This window comes from Anabrus simplex, chromosome 8 (genome assembly GCF_040414725.1).
Source record: "Anabrus simplex isolate iqAnaSimp1 chromosome 8, ASM4041472v1, whole genome shotgun sequence".
Lineage (NCBI taxonomy): Eukaryota > Metazoa > Arthropoda > Insecta > Orthoptera > Tettigoniidae > Anabrus > Anabrus simplex.
In genome coordinates this window covers 233,394,560-233,418,043 of record NC_090272.1, presented here as the reverse complement: position 1 = coordinate 233,418,043, position 23,484 = coordinate 233,394,560, and the positions used below count along the sequence as shown (strand labels likewise).

Sequence of the window (23,484 nt, the reverse complement as noted above, 5' to 3'; positions counted from 1 at the left end):
GGAAAGATAGGTCCTACATGGCAAGTCCTTGAACTTATGCAAATTGCAATAAAATATACAATCTAGATCTCTCTCTCTCCCTTTCTCCCTCCTTTTAAAAATATGGATAGGGTAATGAGTACATCAAAATAAACGCAGGAAATGTTTAAATTAAATTTAAGCGAGTGAAGGGGAAAATGTATGACTAGCATAGATGGTATAGCTTGGCAGGTTCGAGTCCGGCGGTATTTGAAGGTGCTCAAATACGCCAGTTTCATGTCTGTAGACCTACCAGTACATAAAAGAACTCCTGCGGGATGAAATTCTGGCACCTCAGCGTTTATGAAAACCACAGAAGTAGTTAGTAGAACTAATAACATTATTATTCTCAATTCGAACAAAGAATTATCTACAATCTGTATAAAAATCGGTCTGCATTAATAAGAATCGAGGGCTTTGAAAAAGAAGCAGCAATCCAGAAAGGAGTGAGGCAAGGCTGCAGTCTGTCCCCCCTCCTCTTCAGTGTTTACATAGAACACGCAGTAAAGGAAATCAAAGAGGAATTTGGAAAGGGAATCACAATCCTAGGAGAGGAAATCAAAACCTTGAGATTTGCCGATGATACTGTTATTTTATCTGAGACTGCAGAAGATCTCGAGAAGCTGCTGAATGGTATGGACGAAGTCTTGGGTAAGGCGTACAAGCTGAAAATAAGTAAGTCCATAACAAAAGTAATGGAGTGCAGTCGAACGAAGGCAGGTGATGCAGGAAATATTAGATTAGGATATCAAGTCTTAAAGGAAGTAGATGAATATTGTTACTTGGGTAGTAAAATAACTAATGATGGAGGACATAAAATGCAGACTAGCACAAGCAAGGAAGAGCTTTCTTAAGAAAAGAAATTTGCTCACTTCAAACATTGATATAGGAATTAGAAAGATGTTTTTGAAGACTTTCATGTGGAGCATGGCGTTGTGTGGAAGTGAAACATGGATGATAACTAGCTCAGAAAGGAAGAGAATATAAGCTTTGGAAATGTGGTGTTACAGAAGAATGCTGAAGGCGAGATGGATGGATCGAATCACGAATGAAGAGATACTGAATCGAATTGGTGAGAGGAGATCGATTTGGCTGAATTTCACAAGAAGAAGAGATAGAATGATAGGACACATCTTAAAGACACCCAGGACTTGTTCAGTTGGTTTTTGAAGGAAGTGTAGGCAGTGGCAAAGCGTGAAGTAAGTAAAGGGGTAGACAGAGATTTCTTTTATTTAAACTGTTTTAATCATATAATTATATGGAATTTTGTTTTCGATGCATACATCTGTATTCAGTATTATATTAATGACTCTGAAAATAAGACAAACCGTATAACAACCTATAACCCTGCGTGCACTTGTTTTATTTTTAAATATAGACGAAATAGGCCGCGGGAGTTGTCAAATAACAACATACTTCTAGAATAAAAATAGCAATACATTTCATTGTTATGTAGATTTAATAAGATAATTAACAAATAAATAGTTGTTCGTACAAGTCACCTTAAACAATATTCTTGTAAATGAGTTTAATCCACCTGTCCTTCATTTCGGCAAATATATCTATTACTCTCGTCTTGAAGTCAGGCGTCTTGCTAAGATTCCACAGAAATTTCTTCTCTATAGCTAGAGTTCCCAAGTTAGACAGTCTCTGGTTGGTCATCCAATTCCTTAAATACGTTTTAATTCATTTGAATGCACTCATAGCGGGCTAGAAACTGACTTTTACGGAATATACAGCATCAAGTTAAGCATTTTTTTCCGTATGTGTATTCTGGAGTACCTTATTAAGACTGGAAGCCAATAGTTATTGGGGTTATAATACCGCAACTAATATTGGCGGGCAAGAAAATGCACGTACTTGAAGGGTTTTGATGCTGACATTAATTTATTAGGTGTAAGTTTACTATACTTCGTATTTAAATATTATTAATTTATTTTTGGACATGTCTTATAATGAAGTAAATTCAAATTAAAAACATTAAAAGCATGTCTAAGATGGTAGCCAATAAGAGCACCTTTATAAGAGTGATCCAAATACTAGTCAATGAGAGCAAGACGAGACGCTGGTAAGCCTGTCTACTGGGCGGAGACATCTCGCTATAGGAAAGTCGTAGTTACACAGTCAGCACCTACAGATAGCGTTAGTGTTGCTCTATCTGAAAGCTTTGAAAATCAAAGGGAAAATACACAGAATGGACAGCGTCTACTTTCGCCTACGGGCTTCGTGTAACTAACGCGAGCCTTAGCATTGCTGAAGTGAGACAAAAATAAGTAAAGCGGGGAATACAATAATGTCACCAATCTGAAAATAATTAATGTTCTAAAAAGTAACTGAATTAACTAAACAATATTTCTTTCACAAAATGTTAAGGGTACACGCTGTCTACGCTGTCTCCCCTGACGCTTCGCCCCTGAGTGTAGGTGGTAAGAACAGTAGGGGTAGACCAAGGTTTGAATATGACAAGCAGATTAGAGCAGATGTAGGATGCAGTAGTTATGTAGAAATGAAAAGGCTAGCACAGGATAGGGTGGCATGGAGGGCTGCATCAAACCAGTCTATGGACTGATGATCAAACAAACAACAACATTCTCAATTTTGCAGTGAGCTTGAAAGCTGACCTAATTTCCATTCACATAGCTTAGCACATTAGTTCTTCTATACGTTTACTGGATAAGCTTGAAGATATAACCAGCCTACAAACTGAAAATATGCCCAATAATCTCTCTCCTAAGCACTAAGTCAGTCCTGAAACTTCCGAAAATCACATTGGAAAGACTTATTAAATAAACTGCATCATTTAAGACACTCCTCTTTTCAAGAATATGTTTATAGCATTGCAAATATCAAAATAAAGGCAGAAATGTGTAACATTAATTTGAGTGAGCGTGAGAAAGTGTGTTTATTTCCTTAATTCCTCACTGAGCGTGGAAACCGGCTTAATTATGAATATCTTGATTTACTTCTTCTTCTTAACTTTTATCATTTACTGGGGTAAGGAAACGTTCATTATTTATGCTTGTACATTGAGGGTAGTTTCTTATGGTTAAGTCTAGGGATTTTAATATGTAACTAATCATGTTGGCAGCAGTAATGAGCCTTAAGAAAAGTAGAGAATCGGCAGCGATATTTACCTTTTAGTGTATGGCCTTACGTGGTGATTACTATATAAGTTATTAAATAAAGAAGCACCAAATCTCTAAATTTGCCCAGCTAGAAGTTTATCTATCATTAACTTAAAATTGAACCATTTACTCCAATCATTACAGCACTTGGACACTTCTGATTTACTTTTTAAAATATTTAGGTAAAAAATATCAATTACCAGGCATGACAAGGACATCAAATATGAAACTTGCAAGCATGATAGGAAGTAAAGCCTCTCCACGAGACCGCAAGGTGCCATCCTTCAGCTGCTCAGCACGTTCACGAATCATTCGCATCTCCCGGTAGCCAAGGGGGATGCGCTTTAACAAGTTCACTAACTCAGCTTCTTGATTAGCAAGCTTCACCTGGAACACACAGTAAGGAAAAAGTTAAATCCAAATTGGCAACCAAAATGCATCTACAGTCTAAAAATGAAATTTCTCACTTAAGACACTGATAACTTCAATCTTTTGTCCCCACAATAAATAATCAAACAGTAAATCAAATCAAACTCCCATTCTCTACTTTTAACTCCTTTAACTCTAACTTGCCAAAAGACGAAAAGCTGCAGGGCCAGGCGACATCCCTGTAAAAATATTGCAGGTTATGAAGGACAAAGGAAAAACAAAATGGTTTAAAGTTGAAACTGGTCTCTGACAGGGAGGTGTACTATCCCCCATACTATTCATCATAGTCATGGATGAAATTCATACGAACATTAAACAGAGATTGGGAAGACAGGCAACAAAAACCATGTTGTTTGCAGATGATATACTGATATGGGGTGAGGATGAAACGGAAGTGCAAAAACAAGTAGATGAATGGAATTAAGAGATAGAAAAATTTGGGATGAAAGTAAACACAGAGAAAAATAAAACAAGGGGAAGGAAGGAAGGAAGGAAGGAAGAGGAAAGATAAGACTGAAAAGTAAAATTCTGGAAGTGGTTAAAAGTTTCAGGTACTTGGGAAGTGCGTACATACAGACAGAGGGTACAATGCGCATTGGTATCACCCAAATATCACTATAAAATTTGTCACAAATGGAACATAATAATTGCTTTTACACATATAAAGTGAAAAATCTGCGGCAAATTAAGAAATACCGTCGTTATTTGAGAAATATGAAAACATACTTAAGGCTTGTAGACAGGACTGGTTTATGTCGTACTCCGCTGCTGGTACCGTCTTTTGTTACTTTCTTTATCTGTCTTTGTACTTCTTTTATTTTGCTTCTCAGAAAACACCAAAAGAATGAGTTGTTTTTATTCTTTTTTTGGATGCAAAAGAGCAATCATTTTATAGGATGTTTTTCAAATGTATCCGTGAGTTTTATTTTTTATTTAAATGTCTTCGTATTCTTTTAATTTTACCTTGTACTGTTGATGTTAGCTAAAGGTGGCCCATACAAGGACCAAAAACATATCCTAATTTAAGATTAAATTACCTATTTATGACATCTAATAGTTATATACTATTGAACAGGTGGATATATACTTAAACAAAGTTTCCTTGTGGAAATCCTTTGATCCTCAAATTGTAATTCAATACGGAACAAAAATTAAATTCACTTGTGGTCATAAAGAACAATAACAAAGAATCATGATTCATTCACTACAAATGATTGTTGAAAGGATGTAGCAGTCATAAGCAAAATGCAAAATCAAGAATACTTTATACAGATATGATAATCTTTTGGGATTTTGCAAGGAGAAGAAAGAGAAATTCTTTACATTTCAACGACACTTGGCTCCGCATCTTCAGAATTTAACTCTACAGGATGACTTCGTCTGAAACAGTCAAGATTTTTCTTTTGAAGACATGCAGCAAAGTTCTCTGCTAAACGTAAAGCGTTTCACCTTGTTTTCTTCACACAACATAAGCCCATATCATGTCTACGTGCACAAAGCTACTTGTGCTTGGCTCCACGGCTGCGAGCTGTCCGTATATGCAATGAGAGGAGCGTTTCACTACTTGTTCACCTGTAAAGAACTCACCTCTAGTGGTTTTGTGCTTGCAGGAGGCCGAGCCATCTCCAGACCATAGAGACCAACACGGAATGCAAGATGAAAGTACTCGTGGCTTTCGGCAAGAACAGTACACAGGAAAGCACACTTTGCCAATGTAGCTGATGCAAGACAGCTTAGCTGATGAGATGCTGGATTAATCTGCTAAACAAGAACAAAATATTGATTTAAGTTTAATAAACTTGAACACTATATGTACAGCTGCACCCAAAATATTTCTGAAATTGAAGGTGATATTTATATGCTGAAGTGTAACCAAGGGCTCATAATTGTAGCCCATACTTGACACTTGGAAATTAATCTTAACGAAATGAAATCTTCAACAGTATTTAAGGATTTAAGCAGAATTTAAACAGAAATATTTATACATTTCTAAATATTTTCAAGTGTCATTTGATAGACTCTGACGATGTTTTTTCAAGAACGAAACATGCCGTGCTAGTTGTTTCTTTTTCAGGGGCGAACTTCTTATGCTTGTCACAAAAAGTGTGGTGAAAATTTAAAGGCACTTCTGGCAAAGTGGTATACATTGTAAATTTTATTAAGGCAGACATCTTAAATGTGCTCATACATGCCATGAAATTGGTGTGAAATACCACAATCTTCTTCTCCAAACTGACTTTAGGAGGTTACAGGACAAATGAGTTCTGGAATGCAATTTTAGAGTTAGTTCAGTGTGAGAATAAAACAGAGTTTGAGATATATTTGAACAAACATCATTCCAGTCTGCAAGGTAAGAATGATATCACGTAACCGCAAGAGACATTTTTTTTACAAATTCCGTTACACTGCACCGACACAGATAGGTCTTATGGTGAGGTTTGGATAGGAGAGAACTAGGAGTGGGAAGGAATCAGCCGTGGCCATAATTAGGATACAGGCAAATTACTCCCTTAACACATTACAGACCGGGTGCCCTTCACCCCATGCACAGCCCTGTTCCCAGCCACATTCTTACTACCTCCAAGCTGGAGTGCATGCATTCAAAGAAACTGTCAGAACTTCACTACCTTTTGAAGGACTACCGTGTTTTTTTCTGGTGGTCTTCCTGAATAGTTGTTAAAATGCTAGTAGGTAAGCATTTGTTGAAATCTATTTTGGTTCATAGTTTTCGTAAATATGGGGTTTTCTATTAGGGGATCGGCTGGTCAGTAATCTTTCTTCGCCTGCCCTATCAATATACAAAGAGCAATACTTTTTAATTTCCCTGCTAGTGACATTATTCCACTTTAGTATTTTAGGGGATACATTATGAGAATGTGAATTCTGCTCATAGTATAAGTTTTTCTAAACCGCTACATACCAAAAAAATTCCTCACCAAACATAAGTCCTGCTACTTGTACTATGTTTTCAGATTCATTAGGCCATACCTTTATACCAGGAGCACCTTCAAAATCCTCTAGCCCAGGTTCGCTGTTGTCCATAATCCAGTTGTAAGAAAACAATACATTATTTACAATATTTAGAATATTTATACCCGTAACACAATTATCAGACTCGTTCTGCACTACACGAGTTCCTAACCTTGAACATAAAGCTATATCCTCGTCATCACTTGAAACATTTCCGTTAGAAGATATTTCATCATCGAACTCTAAATATTCAGCATCACTTGGATATTCGGAGCCTGTATTGTCCCCGTTAAAATTGGCGATATTATGAATATTGTCAACAAGTGGAAAGTGAAAATTTTATTGTCTGCTTGGAACCGCAGCATATCATTTGGGGAGTAGTGGCGAGCTAAGAACGAGTTTTTTTCGTCGTTCAGAGGGGTGACACACCGGCAGGACTATGCCAAGGTCAGAGCAAGCCACGTGACCACCGCACGCGCGCAACTCAGTCTGTTTCTGGAATAGTCTGCGCCAATTAAATGAGACCATCAGCCAATTACCGTTCTCGTTGAAGATCACACCTCCCAGGCTGATAATATAAAAAGGCCTTGTTTCGAGTAAATCGCTCTCTTGAAACTCTTACTCTGAAGTTCTGAAGCTCTTACTCTGAATATCCTTCGTCGTGTTGTGCTGCACCACGGTATCGGACCACGTGGAGAAGTAATTTCAGTTCAAGTCGACGCCGTTCTGCTAGAATTTAGAGAAACCATTGGTGTATTCCTATGGAATAAAAACGCTTTAAACACCAAGTTAAGTGTGACTGTGTAGACGAGCTAACTATATTCGACGTGCGCTTGTGGAATATACTTAATTTTGTCATCTCAGTTACAGCTTGTGACCGGCGTTCTACCGAAGTCGTCTTGGAAGTTGAACACCTCAAGATGGATAATTCCGCAACCACCGACATCATCATTTCATCGAGGGACACCTGCTACGGAGCCTCCATGGAGCTGTAAAAATGTGAGGCGTGTCTGGTAATTGGAAGGAAACTGACCGGAGGAAAATGCTGAAATAATTGACTGTCGACGGGAATCGAACACCATCAAAACTTGAGTACCTTTTTAATTTAATTTATCTGTCTTACCTTTTGTACAACTAGAGGTCTTTCTTCTTTAAGTCGTAGATCTATTAGTTTGTTGTAGTTAGAAATATTTCATTTTTCCACTTCTTAAGGTGTCGTGGTAGACTAGGTACGTGTGAATGAAATTTTTGAATCTATTAGAGTAGACATGTAGGTTGTCTTTGAATGATTTCCCATGCTTAGGAGCTTTATACTTAATAATCACTGACCACACGATAAATCTACTTTCCTTGTAATGTTGGAAGTTACTGGACTGAAATTTACGTGTACATTTTGAGTGAATAGGGTCGAACCTAGTGTCTTTTAAGATCACTTGTTGTATTTATGATGAAGTCATCTAAGTTTACGATATTCCACGAGGATCAGTAGATGTAATAATCACTTAAATAATAATAATATTGACTAAAGATCGGGTAAAGCAGAATTAAACAATCGTGGGCCATAAAATTACTGTAGAGTCCTTATATGTGAGATTGAATGTGCTCTGTTCATGAAGAGTCTGGAATATGACCAATCCTGAGGGATACTTGTTGTATAATTGAGCAATTGATGATTTAATGGTGATATTTGACTTATTCTTGTGTATTGGGAACGCAAGATAGATTATAATTATTGGAGCACGTGTTGCGAGTGTATTTCACAAGTAGGGAATAAAAATAATACGATTAAGGCTCACGCTCGCGATAGTTTCAACCTGTAGCCCAAACGATGGTAGTGCTTATGGATTTTACTAGAATCTTCCATTAAAATTTTATGAGTTAGATGAACTTACGTTGATATGTGAAATGTGTTTCTACCAAGTGATACCCATGACTTCGATCACTAGCCACTATAAATGAAGGATAATTTCAGTACACAGATTATTTCTACTAGATATTACGCGACCTGTCCAACTCTAAAAATCATGAATAAACTTGCCAAAACAGAATTCGATGTAAATAATGTACATAAAAGACGTGTTTCCTAGTGTGAATGAATGTGTGTATGTAAATATGTATATTTCTCTTGTATCATGTTGGTCCCATTTAATTTGATCTGGCCGCGCACCTGCTGCGACGCAGATTACACTCATCGTTGTGTGTTGCCTTAAGAAATAATTTTCATGCCCTTAAGGGAAAGTTTGGTTAACTTAAGTCGAGGAAGACTAGAAAAGGATTTATTTTCTTCATTATCGAGATTTAAAAGGAATGATCATCTCGTTATTTTACGAAGACACTCGATTTGTAAATAAAATTAATGTAACTATCTCACACGTTGGTAATGTAAATTTCTTACTCATTTATAGTTGAACTTTGAAATACTTTAAGATTAATTTGAATGGAAATGAAATACAAAGATCAGAAGTGTAGTTCGTTAGCCGCATGATTACTTGGAGTTATGGTGAAACCAAGTCATTAATAATTAATTGAAAATAATTATTCTGAAATGCTAATGACGATCATTAGGTAAATAATGCGTGGAAATTTAATGAGAACACGATCGTGTGACAATGAAACATAGGTTAATTAAATGATGAGAAATTAATAATAATAATAATAATAATAATAATAATAATAATAATAATAATAATAATAATAATAATAATAATAATAATAATAATAATAATTAATTTTGAAATTTTTGAAATCAATTTTCATTTTCTACTAAAGTTCATGTTGGTGTCATTGACTAATGTTAAATGTTGTAAATGATAAATTCAGTTGAGTACATCTTAAAACCACGTGTTGAGACTACTTTGAGTTGGTAAAGCTTTGAACACATTTATTGTAAAACACTCGTTAGCAAGACAGCTGGTTATGATTTTATGAACTTCTATGTTAACTTATTTAATTCTTTCAATCAAATATTTTGATTCGGAAAGGCAAGAGGCCTAATTTTTCTTTGGTTTTCATTACAGCACAGTAAGGCTGGAGATTAAGAGCACGTGTTACCATAAATGAAGAAATGCAATATTATGGAAGTTCTATTTTTGTAAAACACATCAGCAAGAGTATTTTATTTGTTGTTTGCTTATGTAAATAAATGTCAGAGCGTTGTTTTAATATTTCTTTTTATCCTGCTTGGTCATCAATCCTTAACATCCCTTAAATGCCTCTAGAAAGTGATAGCCAACGATCGAACGGTCCACCTTGGGATCTCTCGCTCGATGGCTGGGCTTAGCTCGGGGAAAATGGGGGCAGTATCAGCACATAATTCGCGAATAATTTCATCCTTGTCTAAACACGTGCGATTCCCGGGCACTGCCATCTTGCATGGCTCTTCGAAATTTGTAAACATGTTGTCAGGAAATGCAAAGAAAATCTATGCGACTATCGATTGTGTAAAACCATACATAACAGAGTTCTATCACCCTTGACCTCCAAATAGTTCCGGTATATCTCAAAAGATAGCACTAAACTTCAATCTGCTGCGTCTGCTGCTAACACGAGATAACTCAGGACCGGTCCGCAACGCTCGGCCAGGCAAACATGAGTTTTCTCGGGACCAGTCCGGATTGTGTTAAGAGAACTTCACATCAGCACATCAAGGAGATGATTGAGACAAATTCTGGATTTCACCTCAAGATTTTTCCACATCTAATTAAATGGGCTCTTCTGGTTTTCCTGCAGATTTTGACCACATAATCTTGGCAGTAGGTATAAAATGCCTTTGGGTGTGGCGAGCCCATCGTAACAATAGCCTATATGGACAAAGCAGACATGGTGCCTCGGAAAAGGTTAGGGTGTCGACTGCTAAAAGCGACGCGCAGCTCTTCAGGTGCTGGGGGAACTGTGAAAAATGGGCAACCAGCACCAAACTACATCAAAATTGTAACAGTTAATGTACTGACACTGACGGGAAAGACAGAAGAACTGGTTGACTTCATGATAGAAAAAGATATAGCCATACTTGGACTGTGCGAGACCAAGAAGAGGGGTACAGGGGAGATCCCTCTGAGAGAAGGATACAGGCTGTATTACAGCGGAGGACCTGAAGCAAAAAATGGAGTGGCCATCATACTTAGAAGAGAAATCCAAGAATATCTGGAATATACAAAGTACGTCAGTGATAGGATGATGATGATGATGAGACTCCAGTTTGAAAATGGCGTGAAAGATCTATTTCAGTTGTATGCCCCACAAACTGGTTGCATAGATGAACATCTAGAGGACTTCTTGGAGGAAGTGGAGAGACAGATAGAAGATAAGGAAGTACTATTGATGGGAGATCTAAATGCACAAGTTGGAATGGAAAGACAAGGAAAGGAAGATGTTGTAGGGCCCTTTGGATATGGAAATGTAAATCCAGAAGGCGAGTTGTTGGTGGATTTTTGCATGAGGAATCAAATGATTGTTGGAAACACCTGGTTTAGGAAGAAGAACAGTCAGAAGATTACAAGGTATGGCTGGGGAGACAGACGAACAAAGACCATGATTGATTATATAACCACAGAGAAAGAACACCGGAAGAACCTTGTAGATGTAACAGCCATGCCTGAAGAAGCCTTTGGTGGAGATCATAGAGTTGTGATAGAAAAATTGAAAGTTGGAAAGATTGAAAAACCCCAATTAAGAAGAGAGAAAAGAATTAAAGTATGGAAGTTGAAGGAGAAAAGCATACAAGAAGAATTTCAAAGGGAAATAATACCCTTGGTACCCAGGACAGAGGTGGGGAATGTTGAAGAGGAATGGAAAAGATTTAAGGAAGCACTGGTTGGATGTGCAGAAAAGGTGTGTGGTAGAACATCAGGAAATGTGAAAGACAAAGAAACACACTGGTGGAATGATAGGGTAAAGATTAAAGTGAAGGAAAAGAAAATGGCATGGAAAGCATGGAAAACATCTAAGACTGAAGAAAGTAGAAGAAAATATGTGGAGGCAAAGAATTTGGCCAAGAAAGTAGTGGAGGAAGAAAAGAGGAAAAGCTCGGCCTTATTCACACAGACATTGAGAGATGATATGCAGGGCAGCAAGAAATTACTGTATGGTATCTTAAGAAACAAAAAGAGAGATCAAGTAAACACCAGATTTGTGAAGGATGAAGGTGGCATAATTTTAACAAAGCCAGAAGAAATAAGAAATAGATGGAGAGAGTATTTTCAGAAGCTGCTGAACATAAGATCAGATGACAGTCATTCAATGGACGACCAGGAAAGGCAATTAGTTGACGAAGAAATGGAAAAAGAAATTACAATGAATGAAATTGAAATGGCAGTAAGAAAGATGAAGAGTGGGAAAACTGCTGCAATAGATGAAATTTCAGTGGAGATGATAAAGGCAGCTGGAGCTGTAGGCCTGCAGTGGACATATCGGGTTCTCAGGAATGTCTGGGAGAATAAGGAGGTCCCTGAGGATTGGCAAAAAGGAATAATCATCCCAATTTTCAAGAAAGGTGATAAGAAAGTTTTGAAGAACTACAGGCGAATATCCCATGTTGCTAAGATAATGGAAAGGATACTGGAAAGTAGAATAAGGTTGAGGATTGAGAAGCAGATACAGGAAAATCAGTTCGGTTTCAGAAGTGGAAGGTCAACAATAGAACCCATTTTCATTATGAGACAACTAATGGAAAAGCATTGGGAGTACGGGAATGATATGGTGATGACATTCATTGATATTGAAAAGGCATATGACAGTGTCCCTAGGACGAAAGTTTGGGACAGTCTGGTGCAAAAAGGAATTGGACAGGGATTAATAAAAATGATCATGGCATTGTATAAGAAATGTTGTAGTTGCGAGCAAACACAAGTTGGCAGGACAAGTTGGTTCAAAATAACTAGTGGGCTGAAACAGGGAAGTGTTCTATCACCAATCCTGTTTACAATAGTAATGGATGACATCATGAGAACAGCAAAAGCAGCATATGGAGGAAGAGAAATGAACATGATGTTATTTGCAGATGATATTGTGATTTGGGGAGAAGACGACAGGAAGGTTCAAGAACAGTTGAATGTGGTGAATGGGAAGATTGAAGAATGTGGATTGAAAATAAGTGTAGAAAAGAGTAAAACTCTTGTTATGACTAGAGGGGAGAAAGAAGGGAAAGGTCAGATTAGACTTGCAGAGAAGCCCCTGGAAGTAGTGGAAACGTTTAAATACCTGGGGAGTGAATTAATGGAGAATGCTCGACTGGATGCTGAGATTAGTAAAAGGATTCAAGCTGGAAGTTGTTTCTATCATAGTGTAAGAAATATGTTATGGGACAAAGATGTGCCAATGGAAGCAAAGGATACTATGTACAAGATGTATTACGTTCACATAACAACTTACGGAGCAGAAACTTGGACAATGACAAAGAAGGATGAGAGTCGAATACAGGCAGCCGAAATGAAATTCTTGAGGAGTATGATACAGAAGAGTAGACGAGACAAAATAAGGAATGAGAAAATCCGGGAAGAAATTGGAGTGGAAAAAATGAATGATAGAATAGAGAAGAGCCGACTACGATGGTTTGGGCACATAAAGCGAATGAGCGACGAAAGAATGCCAAAAAAGGTGATGGAAATGCAAATCCAAGGAAGGAGAGGCCGTGGACGACCACGATTGAGATGGAAGGATACCATCCAACGCAGCATTATAGAAAGAAACCTGGACTGGGACATAGTGTTGGAGGAGGAGTGGTGGAAAGACCGAAGAGAGTGGAGAGGAACCATATTTGCCTCTACCCGGCTACAGCTGGATAAAGGGAAATGATGATGATGATGATGATGATGATGATGATGATGAATCTTGTAATGCAGATTTCTGTGATGAAGATATCAAAACAGTCAAACACAGCAGTTTAAAAATGCTCGTTGAAAAATTGCAAGTGAATTTATCCCACATTCGCTCAAACATAAGCACACGAGTCACTACAAGACTAAAACCAAGGGTGAAAATATGGGTGTTTCTAAGAGGGTCTTCCCATCTTGAGTGCACTTATTACGGCGTAACAACTGCTATTAACGGTTTTCGTTCTACACAGTTATTGCTCTGAACATAGTCTTGGTTGCAAGACTGAAACATGTCAGCATTTAATATGATAAGACCTAATATCCTCAACACATCAATATGTATTTAGTGGTAGTGAAAGTCTAAGTTTTAGGATTATGTGTGTTTGCTTTCTCCTTCTCAGAAATGTACTTAAGTATGTTCCTATTAGCTCATATAAAATGTAAATAATGCTGAACATTAATGAATGTAGATTTGCATGGCTTATTGTATTAAAATAAAGAAATAAATATGCTAACTGGATTAAAACCACTTATATATATATTTATCAAAGCCAAGCTTTCCACCAAATTGCATTGGCCTTCACATATTTGTATATTTCTTTATTTTAATGCTGATAGTCTTATTAAGGGGACACAAGAAGGGTACTTTAATTTAAGGGTTAGGGAGTTGTTCAGAATGTTAACAGTTCAGTAAGGTGTTTGGAAAGCACTGATCTATGCTCACGTCTTTTTCTGAAGGATACTAGAACCTTACCATTTTCCGAGGCCTTGATTCACTCGTACATTAAGGAGAAAACAAGTTAACAGAGTGGAAGTGCAAATGATAAGGAGCTATGTACAAAAATTGTGTTAGTAGTGTGAAGACTAGTAAAGGAAACCAAAATGGTTTAAAGTTGAAACGGGTCTCCGACAGGGAGGTGTACTATCCCCCATACTATTCATCATAGTCATGGATGACATTCATAAGAACATTAAACAGAGATTGGGAAGACAGGCAACAAAAGACATGTTGTTTGCAGATGATATACTGATATGGGGTGAGGATGAAATGAAAGTGCAAAAATAAGTAGATGTATGGAAACAAGAGATAGAACAATTTGGGATGAAATTAAACATAGAGAAAAATAAAACAATAGTGATGACAAGGGGAAGGAAGGAAGGAAGGAAGGAAGGAAGGAAGGAAGGAAGGAAGGAAGGAAGGAAGGAAGGAAGGAAGGAAGGAAGAGGAAAGATAAAAATGAATGGTAAAATTCTGGAAGTGGTTAAAAGTTTAAAGTACTTGGGATGTGTGATCACACAAGATGGAAAGATTACCGAGGAAATTGGAAAAAGTTATACAACAAGCAAACAGCTTCTAACAGAGTGTAATAGGTATTTTGTGGAACCAAAATGTCCCGAAGAAATGTAAGAAAGTATTATATTCAACCTATTATGAACCTATACTAACCTATGTAGCTGGATCATGGACTGCAACAAAACAAGAGGAGAGTAGATTACAGGCAGCAGAGATGAAATTCCTAAGAGGTATCGAGGGCAAGACCAGAAAGGATAAAATTAGGAATGAAGAGATAAGGAAAAGGACAGGAATCTTAAAACTTTAAGACACGATAGAAACATCAAAGCTAAAGTGGTATTGGCATATGATGAGAATGGGAGAAGAGAGAGTGCCAAAAAAAGCTTTCTCAGAGAAGTTAACAGGAGAGCGACCGCGAGGAAGACCCCGAAAGAGGTGGACAGATTCAGTGTGGGAGTGCACAGAGATTCAACACCCAACCCGGGAAGCTGGAAACGAGAAATGAAGATGATGATGATGATGATGATGACTAAAACCTTAGTATAACACTGCTATTATACCTTCTTCAAAGTTCGTTGCAAATAAATTTATGTCGGGGTTCTGTACATGTGACCTTACCTTCTTCCTCTTGCCTTTAGTTAAAAATGGTGGCAGGTCGATCATGAGATCTGGAGGGTTGACCAACAGCTCTTCTGCAAGACGCACACCAAGAGTACATGCTTCCTTGCCATGGCCATGTGCATGAAGTCCCTCAGCTCGAGCAAACAAAATATCCCAGGGATCTTCAGTCTTCTTCAAGTTACCAAACACTGATGAGGATGACAAAGGATTTTGCTCACTTGGCTTCACATTTGACTTCACTTTTTCACTGCACTCATTTGCACTCGATACTACTGCTTTTGGATCGTAATAATACACATTATACTCATCACCCGACTGCTGAGAATCTGAGTTGGAAGATGAAAGTGATTCATCTTTGGATGGACGACGTGAAGCTTCAGAATCTTCAGGAGGAGATATACCTCCTCCAGATACATCGGAGTCCACATCCTGCATTTCAGAGCGAGTCGAAGCAACTAAAGATAACGCTGGTCGAGTGCTTTGGATCTGTGATAATTTTCTCTGCGACGCAGATGTAAGTGGTTCAGAAATGCTGTAATTACTAGTTACACCACCAACAGACGATCGTGAAGTTCCAGACATGAGATGCGGTGAAGTACCCGAGAGGTCAGGGAAGCGACAAAGGGCATCCACATCACCTGCCACGTGATGTTTATAACTTAACCCGTTGCTCTTACACGTAACATTGTTGTCACTATCCTCACTTTGACTTTCAAGGGAAGTCTGAACATGAGGGGTCATCAGGGACAAACCAAAGTCCGTGCGAGTTTTCTTACAATTCTCACCACTGCCTTCGGTTATTCTCACTCTACTGGTACTCGCACCACTGCTGCTGCTGCTACTAGCAGAGTCACTTCCACCTCCTTCCTGAGAGTCAGTATCAACACCTTCTACACTCATATCTGGTCCAACTAAAATACCACTTTCGTTTAAAATATCAGTGTCTGGGTCATTTTCACAAAAACCTTCACTGCTAACACTAGATCTGTTACCATCTCTATCCCTTGTCATAATAACTGGCATGCCACCCATGGGCAGTGGACAGAGTGGAAAGTCATGATGGTTTAGACGTCGACTGTCAGTGAACGAAAATTCTACCACACCACTAGTTCGAGAAGTTCGTTTATGGGATGCGCTGTGATGACTACTAATTCCATGGCAAACGGCACGGATATGAGGATTGTGATGATGGTGGTAATGATGATGGTGATGCGTATGATGGTGAGTTGTAGACGGAAGTTCACAGTTTAATACGGCCTGAGAAGAGTTCACTTGGTTGACCACCACATGATCAGAGCGTGTGGAATCACCAGCGTGACGGAAACAAGTAAAGGGACAATGGTACAACCTGTTGACCCCACTAGTATATGTAATACCAGGCAGAGGATAATCATCCCAATCCAGGAAACATGCTTCTATAGCAGGCTTGAAACCAGTGAAAACTTCAATATCGCTTCTGAAGCTGTTGTGATTCTTGCTGTTGCCTCCACTCCCATGATGTAAACCCTGAGCGTGGTGAGCAGAGGAAACACTGGCTCCACGGCTTTTGGTAACCTGTAAAAACAGAGGGGAGGAAAATTCAATATTACAAAAGCACTCGAGCTTAATCAAGGAACAGGAAAGGCTGAAAGCGCACTGACAGGTATGTGAGGGAGATGAAATGATACACAATTTAAAACTGGGATGTTTGGCAGAACAAAATATGGTGTAGCTGAGACAAATGTACAAGATCTCACTTGTTTGTTCTTTCCATTATTTATGCAGTAATTGAGATGAAAACTGATGAGGGTCCAAGAAATGACGCTTTTGAGTTAGTGGTGCCATTTGTTGGAATAAAATGCATAGTAAAATGGGGGTAATCAACCATTGCAAAAAATCAACCTAAGTCTGCAGATTTGTATCCCTCTTAAAAATGCCCATAAATCAACCAAGTCTCAGTTGTATATGTCATAACAGGCAAATAATTCACCTTATACATTTCCTTAGCTTCAGTTGAATATATTTGTTCCTTCCCCAAGTTGTATCCTCCAACTGATTTTCATACCCAGTCTTCAATTCTCAATTAACTCACTTCCCAAGATCTTGCAGTTCTCCACAACTTCAAATGTGAGTCTTAGAAAGGTCAAAATGTTTGGCTTTTGGCTCTCCTGATAAAAGTAAAAGTAAGACACTTCTTGTGAAAAATGTTACGAGATGAAGAACATTGTATAAGAAATTATTATATAGTCTCTCACCTTTTCGATGATCTTCAAGTGCCAGTCCCGGAACTGCCCATGTAGCATTTCCCTCTCTTCCGGAGATAAGCCAGGATTTAGCGCAGCAAGTCGCCAAAGTACCACGATCTCATCGCACAGGGAGGAGCAGGCATGTTGAGAAGTGTGGCTGTTGCTGTTCACATTACTGTGCTTTCCGCCACCATGACCAGAGCTCCCGTTGTGTAATGCTACCTTCGTGTTGAACCACCACACCAGGATCTAACATAAAGGCACACAAGATGAAGATGAAGCTTTAAACATGGCTCCTTAAATAGTTGTAACAAATATGCACGCCATTTAAGTAAGGAAGGCAGGAAAAGAAGAATGACAATAAAAGTGGAGCATATAACAGAACACAAAAAAGATGTTAACAATCAGCCTCCTTGCAGATTGATTACACAACTATATTATTTGCAAATAAATTCTCTTAATAGTCGGAAAATTTGATAAGTAACAGATTACAATACTGAACACTCAGAATTTGGAGCAATTCCAACATCATTTTAAAGAAACAATGCTTTAAATCTTGAGAAATACACTATCACATGTACAAGAGATTTAAGAAAGTTAGTAAAATGTAGTTTCGAAGTCCATATCAATGTCACTGCACTGGGGAGAGCTCATCTCAGTGAACATGTCCTCGTCCTTGTTTCATCCTGTCCATCACACACTCTCCTGACTTGCTCTAACCCACCCACAGCAGCCTGTCATTATCTAAATTCCTAACCTTGGTTGAATTTCCCCTTAAAATAATAATGGCCACCTCCAATAACCTTCCTCTCTAGTTTCCTATCTTTGATGATTTATACTGACTGGTCCACTAGCCCCTTAAAATTTAGTTTTATGCAGCCCGCAGTTTACAGACAACCTAAAATTTTTGCCTGTGTTCCTATGCAAGGTAAATACGACGATATGTTAAACCCTTAAGCGAAGAGCTCGGTACATACAGACTCACTATCAGGTGGGGAGAAATTTCCCTAATTGAAGAAAATATTTAATTACTTGATTAAACAATCTTAGAGTGTAATGAACTATTGAAGGGCCCTAAGTGAAATATTTACTAGAATATCATGTATTTAATTGTTGGAAAATTCTATTATTTTAATTTTTCAATACTTTGTGCAACAACGTACTAAGTGCTTTCACAATGTGATATCGAGGTTACTTCTTCCTAACAGCAAAGCTCTGGTTTTTGTTTATACAGTAACTTTTACCAGAATATTTTAGGCAGTTTACTAACAATTTCTGCCTGGAAATAAATGTTTCTGTATATGTAAATTGCAGATTTACAAAGTTCACACGTACTTAAAAGATTTACAAAGGAATATATTATAATACGAAATTTTCTGTTATGTTGGTCAGCGCTTTCGATGGATCAAGTTTATATAGCCTATCTACAATTCATAAGTGACACACACGGACTATATTGCACTACAATACAGGTAATATTTACAGTATTTACAGTCTTTACAGTGTTATGTCTTTTACAGCTGTTCATTATGATACACACGGAAGCACATCATGTTATATAACCTGCCTCGGTGTCGCACAATTTATATGATTCCATTCCGAAACGCGAGCATTTTCTTGGTATGTAAACTTCCACTCTAGTTACCCTTTCCGAAGCAAAAGGTTCTCATCAACTGCCACTTTGCCATCAGGGGGATAAGCTTCCGAAAATTTTGCTAACAGGCACATAAGCTAACGCGACTACTGTACCTGAGGCTTAGTAAAATTAAGTTTTGTAGATGGCAGGAATGTTTTCATGATGGATCGTCGTATTGTAAAGATACGTGGAACAGGTATTGCTGGCAAATTTTCAACGGGTTCTCTTCAATATTCTCGTAGATATTATGATGCCAATTTTAAGTTAATGGCTATTAAACACTCTGAAATGTATAACAATTCTGCAGCCACAAGAAAATACGGCATAGGCCTAACTAAACCCAATATTTGGCGTTATCCCGAAGACAAAGATAGCTGTAAAATGCGTACTGTACAAAAAAGGCATTCAGTGGCCCACAACAAGGATGCTTTAAAGAAGTTGAAGATGAAATTGTGAGGTATATGTACAAAAAATTTAAGGGCGGAATTGCCATACCGCGGCGCAGTAAACTTGTTCGTTGACCTCCAAAGTCCGCCAATTTTAATGCTTATTAAACCCGCTGAAATAAAGAATAATTGTACAGCCACAAAAAAATACAGCATAACTAAAGCCAATGTTCACCGTCTACAAATAGTCTAGAAATGCGTACTCAATAAGAAAGGCATTTAGGCATTTATATGATTTTACAAAGCACTTTTTAAGCCCGATTTAAATTTTTTGAAGGAAAAAGTGGGGGTTGTCTTGGATTCGGAGAAATACGGTAATATTATTTCAGAATGAAATTAAACGTACACTTTCACGTGGTATCGGATTTCGAAAAACAACGAACAAGTAAACCATAGTGGAGATATTATCCATGAAAACGCAAGTTTTGAACAAACTGATTGCCGTTTCATACTGATTTTAATGTGTATGGGGGTTTTCCCGACTTTTAAAAAATTGGATATAACGACAATCCGCTATAGCGAGTAAAATTTTTGCTGTTATGAATTCTCGCTATAACTGATTTCTACTGTAGTTTGGAAGCTCCCTCATACTTATTGAGAAATGATAAGCATAAAATTAGGGGCAGAAAGCATCATATGGACGTGGGCGCAAGTTTTCCTTCTTAAACAGGACCCTAAGGGATTGGAATAAGTTACCTGCAGCAGTCCTTGATAGATTCCCTTCCAGTATCAAGTCATTTAAGAAAACCATTAGTGCTAGTCATCATCTTCATTTCCCGTTTCCAACTTCCCGGGTCGGGTTGTGAATCAAGGACCTCCATCGCGGCCTTTCTCTCCACCACACTTCTCCTTTCATCTTCTGGTTTTCCTCCCCTCTTCTCTATGCACTCCCACACTGAATCTGTCCACCTCTTTCATGGTCTTCCTCGTGGTCACTTTCCTGTTAACTTCTCTGAAAAAGCTTTTTTTGGCACTTTTTCTCCTCCCATTCTCATCATATGCCCATACCACTTTAGCTTTGTTGTTTCTATCCTGTCTTAAAGTTTCAAGATTCCTGTCCTTTTCCTTAACCATTAGTGCTAAGTGTAAAGTGAAAAGTAAAAGTTGTTAATCACGGACACTGACTTTGTGATTTTCTGCTTGGTTCAGATTGTGAAACTAGTAGTTTTAGTATTTCTTGTAATATTTTTTTCCAGGGATTTGCTTGTTGTACTCCAATTGTTGTTGTTGGGTAGTTATGTTTTAAGCTTACTTTATTATCACTTGTAGTAACCACACCCGGGTGACTGGAGTGGGATGATGATGATGATGATGATGATGATGACTTGTACTGTAGTGTTAAGCTAGTAGTAAAATCAACCTATATTATTGTAAGCCATAGTGTTAAGTACTGGAAATACAGTACTTAAGTTGTGTGTGAATTTGTATATGATGAAGCTGGATTTAGAAAGTTAAACTAGTAGTATTTCTTGTAATATTTTTTTGCATGGAATTGTTTGTTGTACTCTTGTTGATTGTTTCTTGGGTAATTATGTTGGCTTTACTTTATTATTACACTACTGTAAGTGACCATTGCCTCCGGGATATTTCCCATTTGCAATGTATTTGTTAATAATAATAACAATTTTTAAAATCAGAACTATTATTCCCAGTAGCACTTCTAAGAGCAAAACATATTCATAAGGTGAATTCTCAGCAAAAAAGTCAAAGAAATTCAAAATCATTATCTAGCCTAAAAAGACTGTTGTTTGAAATGTTCTTAGCTGTGAATAACATAAAGCAGGAAAAAACAAAATACCTGCTCGCAGGCCATGCACTCCTCTGTGATGATCTCCAGAAGGGGAATGGCATTACGATCGTTCCTCTTGAACATCTCACGGACGATAGAGAGCAGATTCCACATGCCTTCTGGCTCGCGGCCTCTTAAGGGTCGCAGAAGGCTGCTCCATTCTGCAGCAGCTGGTGGTGCTGTTGTGCTCAGATAGTTTACATCACTACAAAGAGAAATATATTCAAAATGATTAGGAATTTATTTCCACTTTCACAAGTACAGGTACCCAGTGAAAGCCTAAGGAGTGACCAAAGACTTTGATTTTTTTTTTACGTGGGAGTGGGGTGAAAAATGTAAACAAGTTTGACTATGACTATGTTTGGAATTTAACGAACAGCATGTTAATATATAGTAAGGCTTGTTATACCCTGGTCATCAGCTTCATCAATGACAAGGCAATAAATAAATATGAGGTATGTGCCTAAAGAGTAAAGATACAACAAACCTACAAATATAACTGAATATTTAAAAAACTAAATCTATAGGAAGAATCAGCTCCTGAATCATGAAATCATGAAATCACTTAAATTACTACCAATCTCTGAAACTATGCCCCAGATACTAGGTAGTACCAAATTTGTCAGGATTTGGAGGAGTATGTATAGGTACTTTAAGGCAAAAACAGGTTTCAAGAAGGGCATTCCAGGAATCATTAATGAACAAGGGGAGTGTGTATGCGAGGATCTTCAAAAGGCAGAAGTATTCTGTCAGCAGTATGTAAAGATTGTTGGTTACAAGGATAATGTCCAGATAGAGGAGGTGACTAATACTAAAGAAGTATTAAAATTTACCTATGACAGCAATGACATTTACAGTAAGATACAAACGTTGAAAACTAGAAAAGCAGCTGGAATTGATAAGATTTCTGGCGATATACTAAAGACAATGGGTTGGGATACAGTACCATATCTGAAGTACTTGTTTGATTATTGTTTGCATGAAGGAACTTTACCAAATGAATGGAGAGTTGCTATAGTAGCCCCTGTATATAAAGGAAAGGGTGATAGACATCAAGCTGAAAATTACAGGCCAGTCAGTTTGAAATGCATTGTATGAAAGTTTTGGGAAAGCATTCTTTCTGATTATATTAGACATGTTTGCAAAATTAATAACTGGTTTAATAGAAGGCAGTTTGGGTTTAGGAAAGGTTATTCCACTGAAGCTCAACTTGTAGGATTCCAGCAAGATATAGCAGATATCCTGGATTCAGGAAGTCAAAAGGACTGTATCGTGATTGACCTGTCTAAGGCATTTGATAGGGTAGATCATGGGAGACTACTGGCAAAAATGAGTGCAACTGGACTTGACAAAAGAGTGACTGAATGGGTGGCTCTGTTTCTAGAAAATAGAACTCAGAGAATTAGAGTAGGTGAAGCTTTATCTGTCCCTGTAAAACTGAAAGAGGGGAATTCCTCAAGGCAGTATTATTGGACCTTTATGTTTTCTTATATATCAATGATATGTGTAAAGAAGTGGAATCAGAGATAAGGCTTTCCACAGATGATGTTATTCTGTACAGAGTAATAAATATTACAAGATTGTGAGCAACTGCAAATTGACCTCAATAATGTTTTGAGATGGACAGTAAGCAATGGTATGATGATAAACGGGCATAAAAGTCAGGTTGTGAGTTTCACAAATAGGAAAAGTCCTCTCAGTTTTAATTACTGCATTAATGGGGTGAAAGTTCCCTTTGGGGATCATTGTAAATACCTAGGTATTAATATAAGGAAAGATCTTCATTGCGGTAATCACATAAATATGATTGTAAATAAAGGGTACAGATCTCTGCACATGGTTATGAGAGTATCTAAGGGTTGTAGTAAGAATGTACAGGAGAGAGCATATTTGTCTCTGGTGAGACCCCAACTAGAGTATGGTTCCAGTGTATGGGACCCTTACCAGGATTACTTGATTCAGGAACTGGAAAAATTCCAAAGAAAAGCAGCTCGATTTGTTCTGGGCGATTTCTGACAAAAGAGTACATACATACATACATACATTATCATTATAGACTGTTATGCCTTTCAGCGTTCAGTCTGCAAGCCTCTGAGAATTTACTAAACGTCGCCACAAT

The 23,484-nt window shown here is 37.8% G+C and overlaps 1 protein-coding gene across 3 annotated transcripts in view; it reads right to left on the bottom strand.

Annotated features, from left to right (window-relative positions):
- Dora (Dorado) overlaps positions 1-23,484 on the bottom strand; it is a 641,834-nt gene that overhangs the window by 144,955 nt on the left and 473,395 nt on the right. For 2 of the 3 annotated variants that reach the window (XM_067152778.2, XM_067152780.2), the window contains exons 6-10: positions 21,375-21,570; positions 17,504-17,743; positions 15,267-16,823; positions 5,160-5,333; positions 3,344-3,530 (exon numbers count right to left, since the gene is read on the bottom strand). In XM_067152778.2, the coding sequence (XP_067008879.2) occupies positions 3,344-3,530; positions 5,160-5,333; positions 15,267-16,823; positions 17,504-17,743; positions 21,375-21,570 (2,354 nt within the window). The remainder of the gene's footprint in view (positions 1-3,343; positions 3,531-5,159; positions 5,334-15,266; positions 16,824-17,503; positions 17,744-21,374; positions 21,571-23,484) is intronic. The other variant, XM_067152779.2, reaches the window with a different exon arrangement.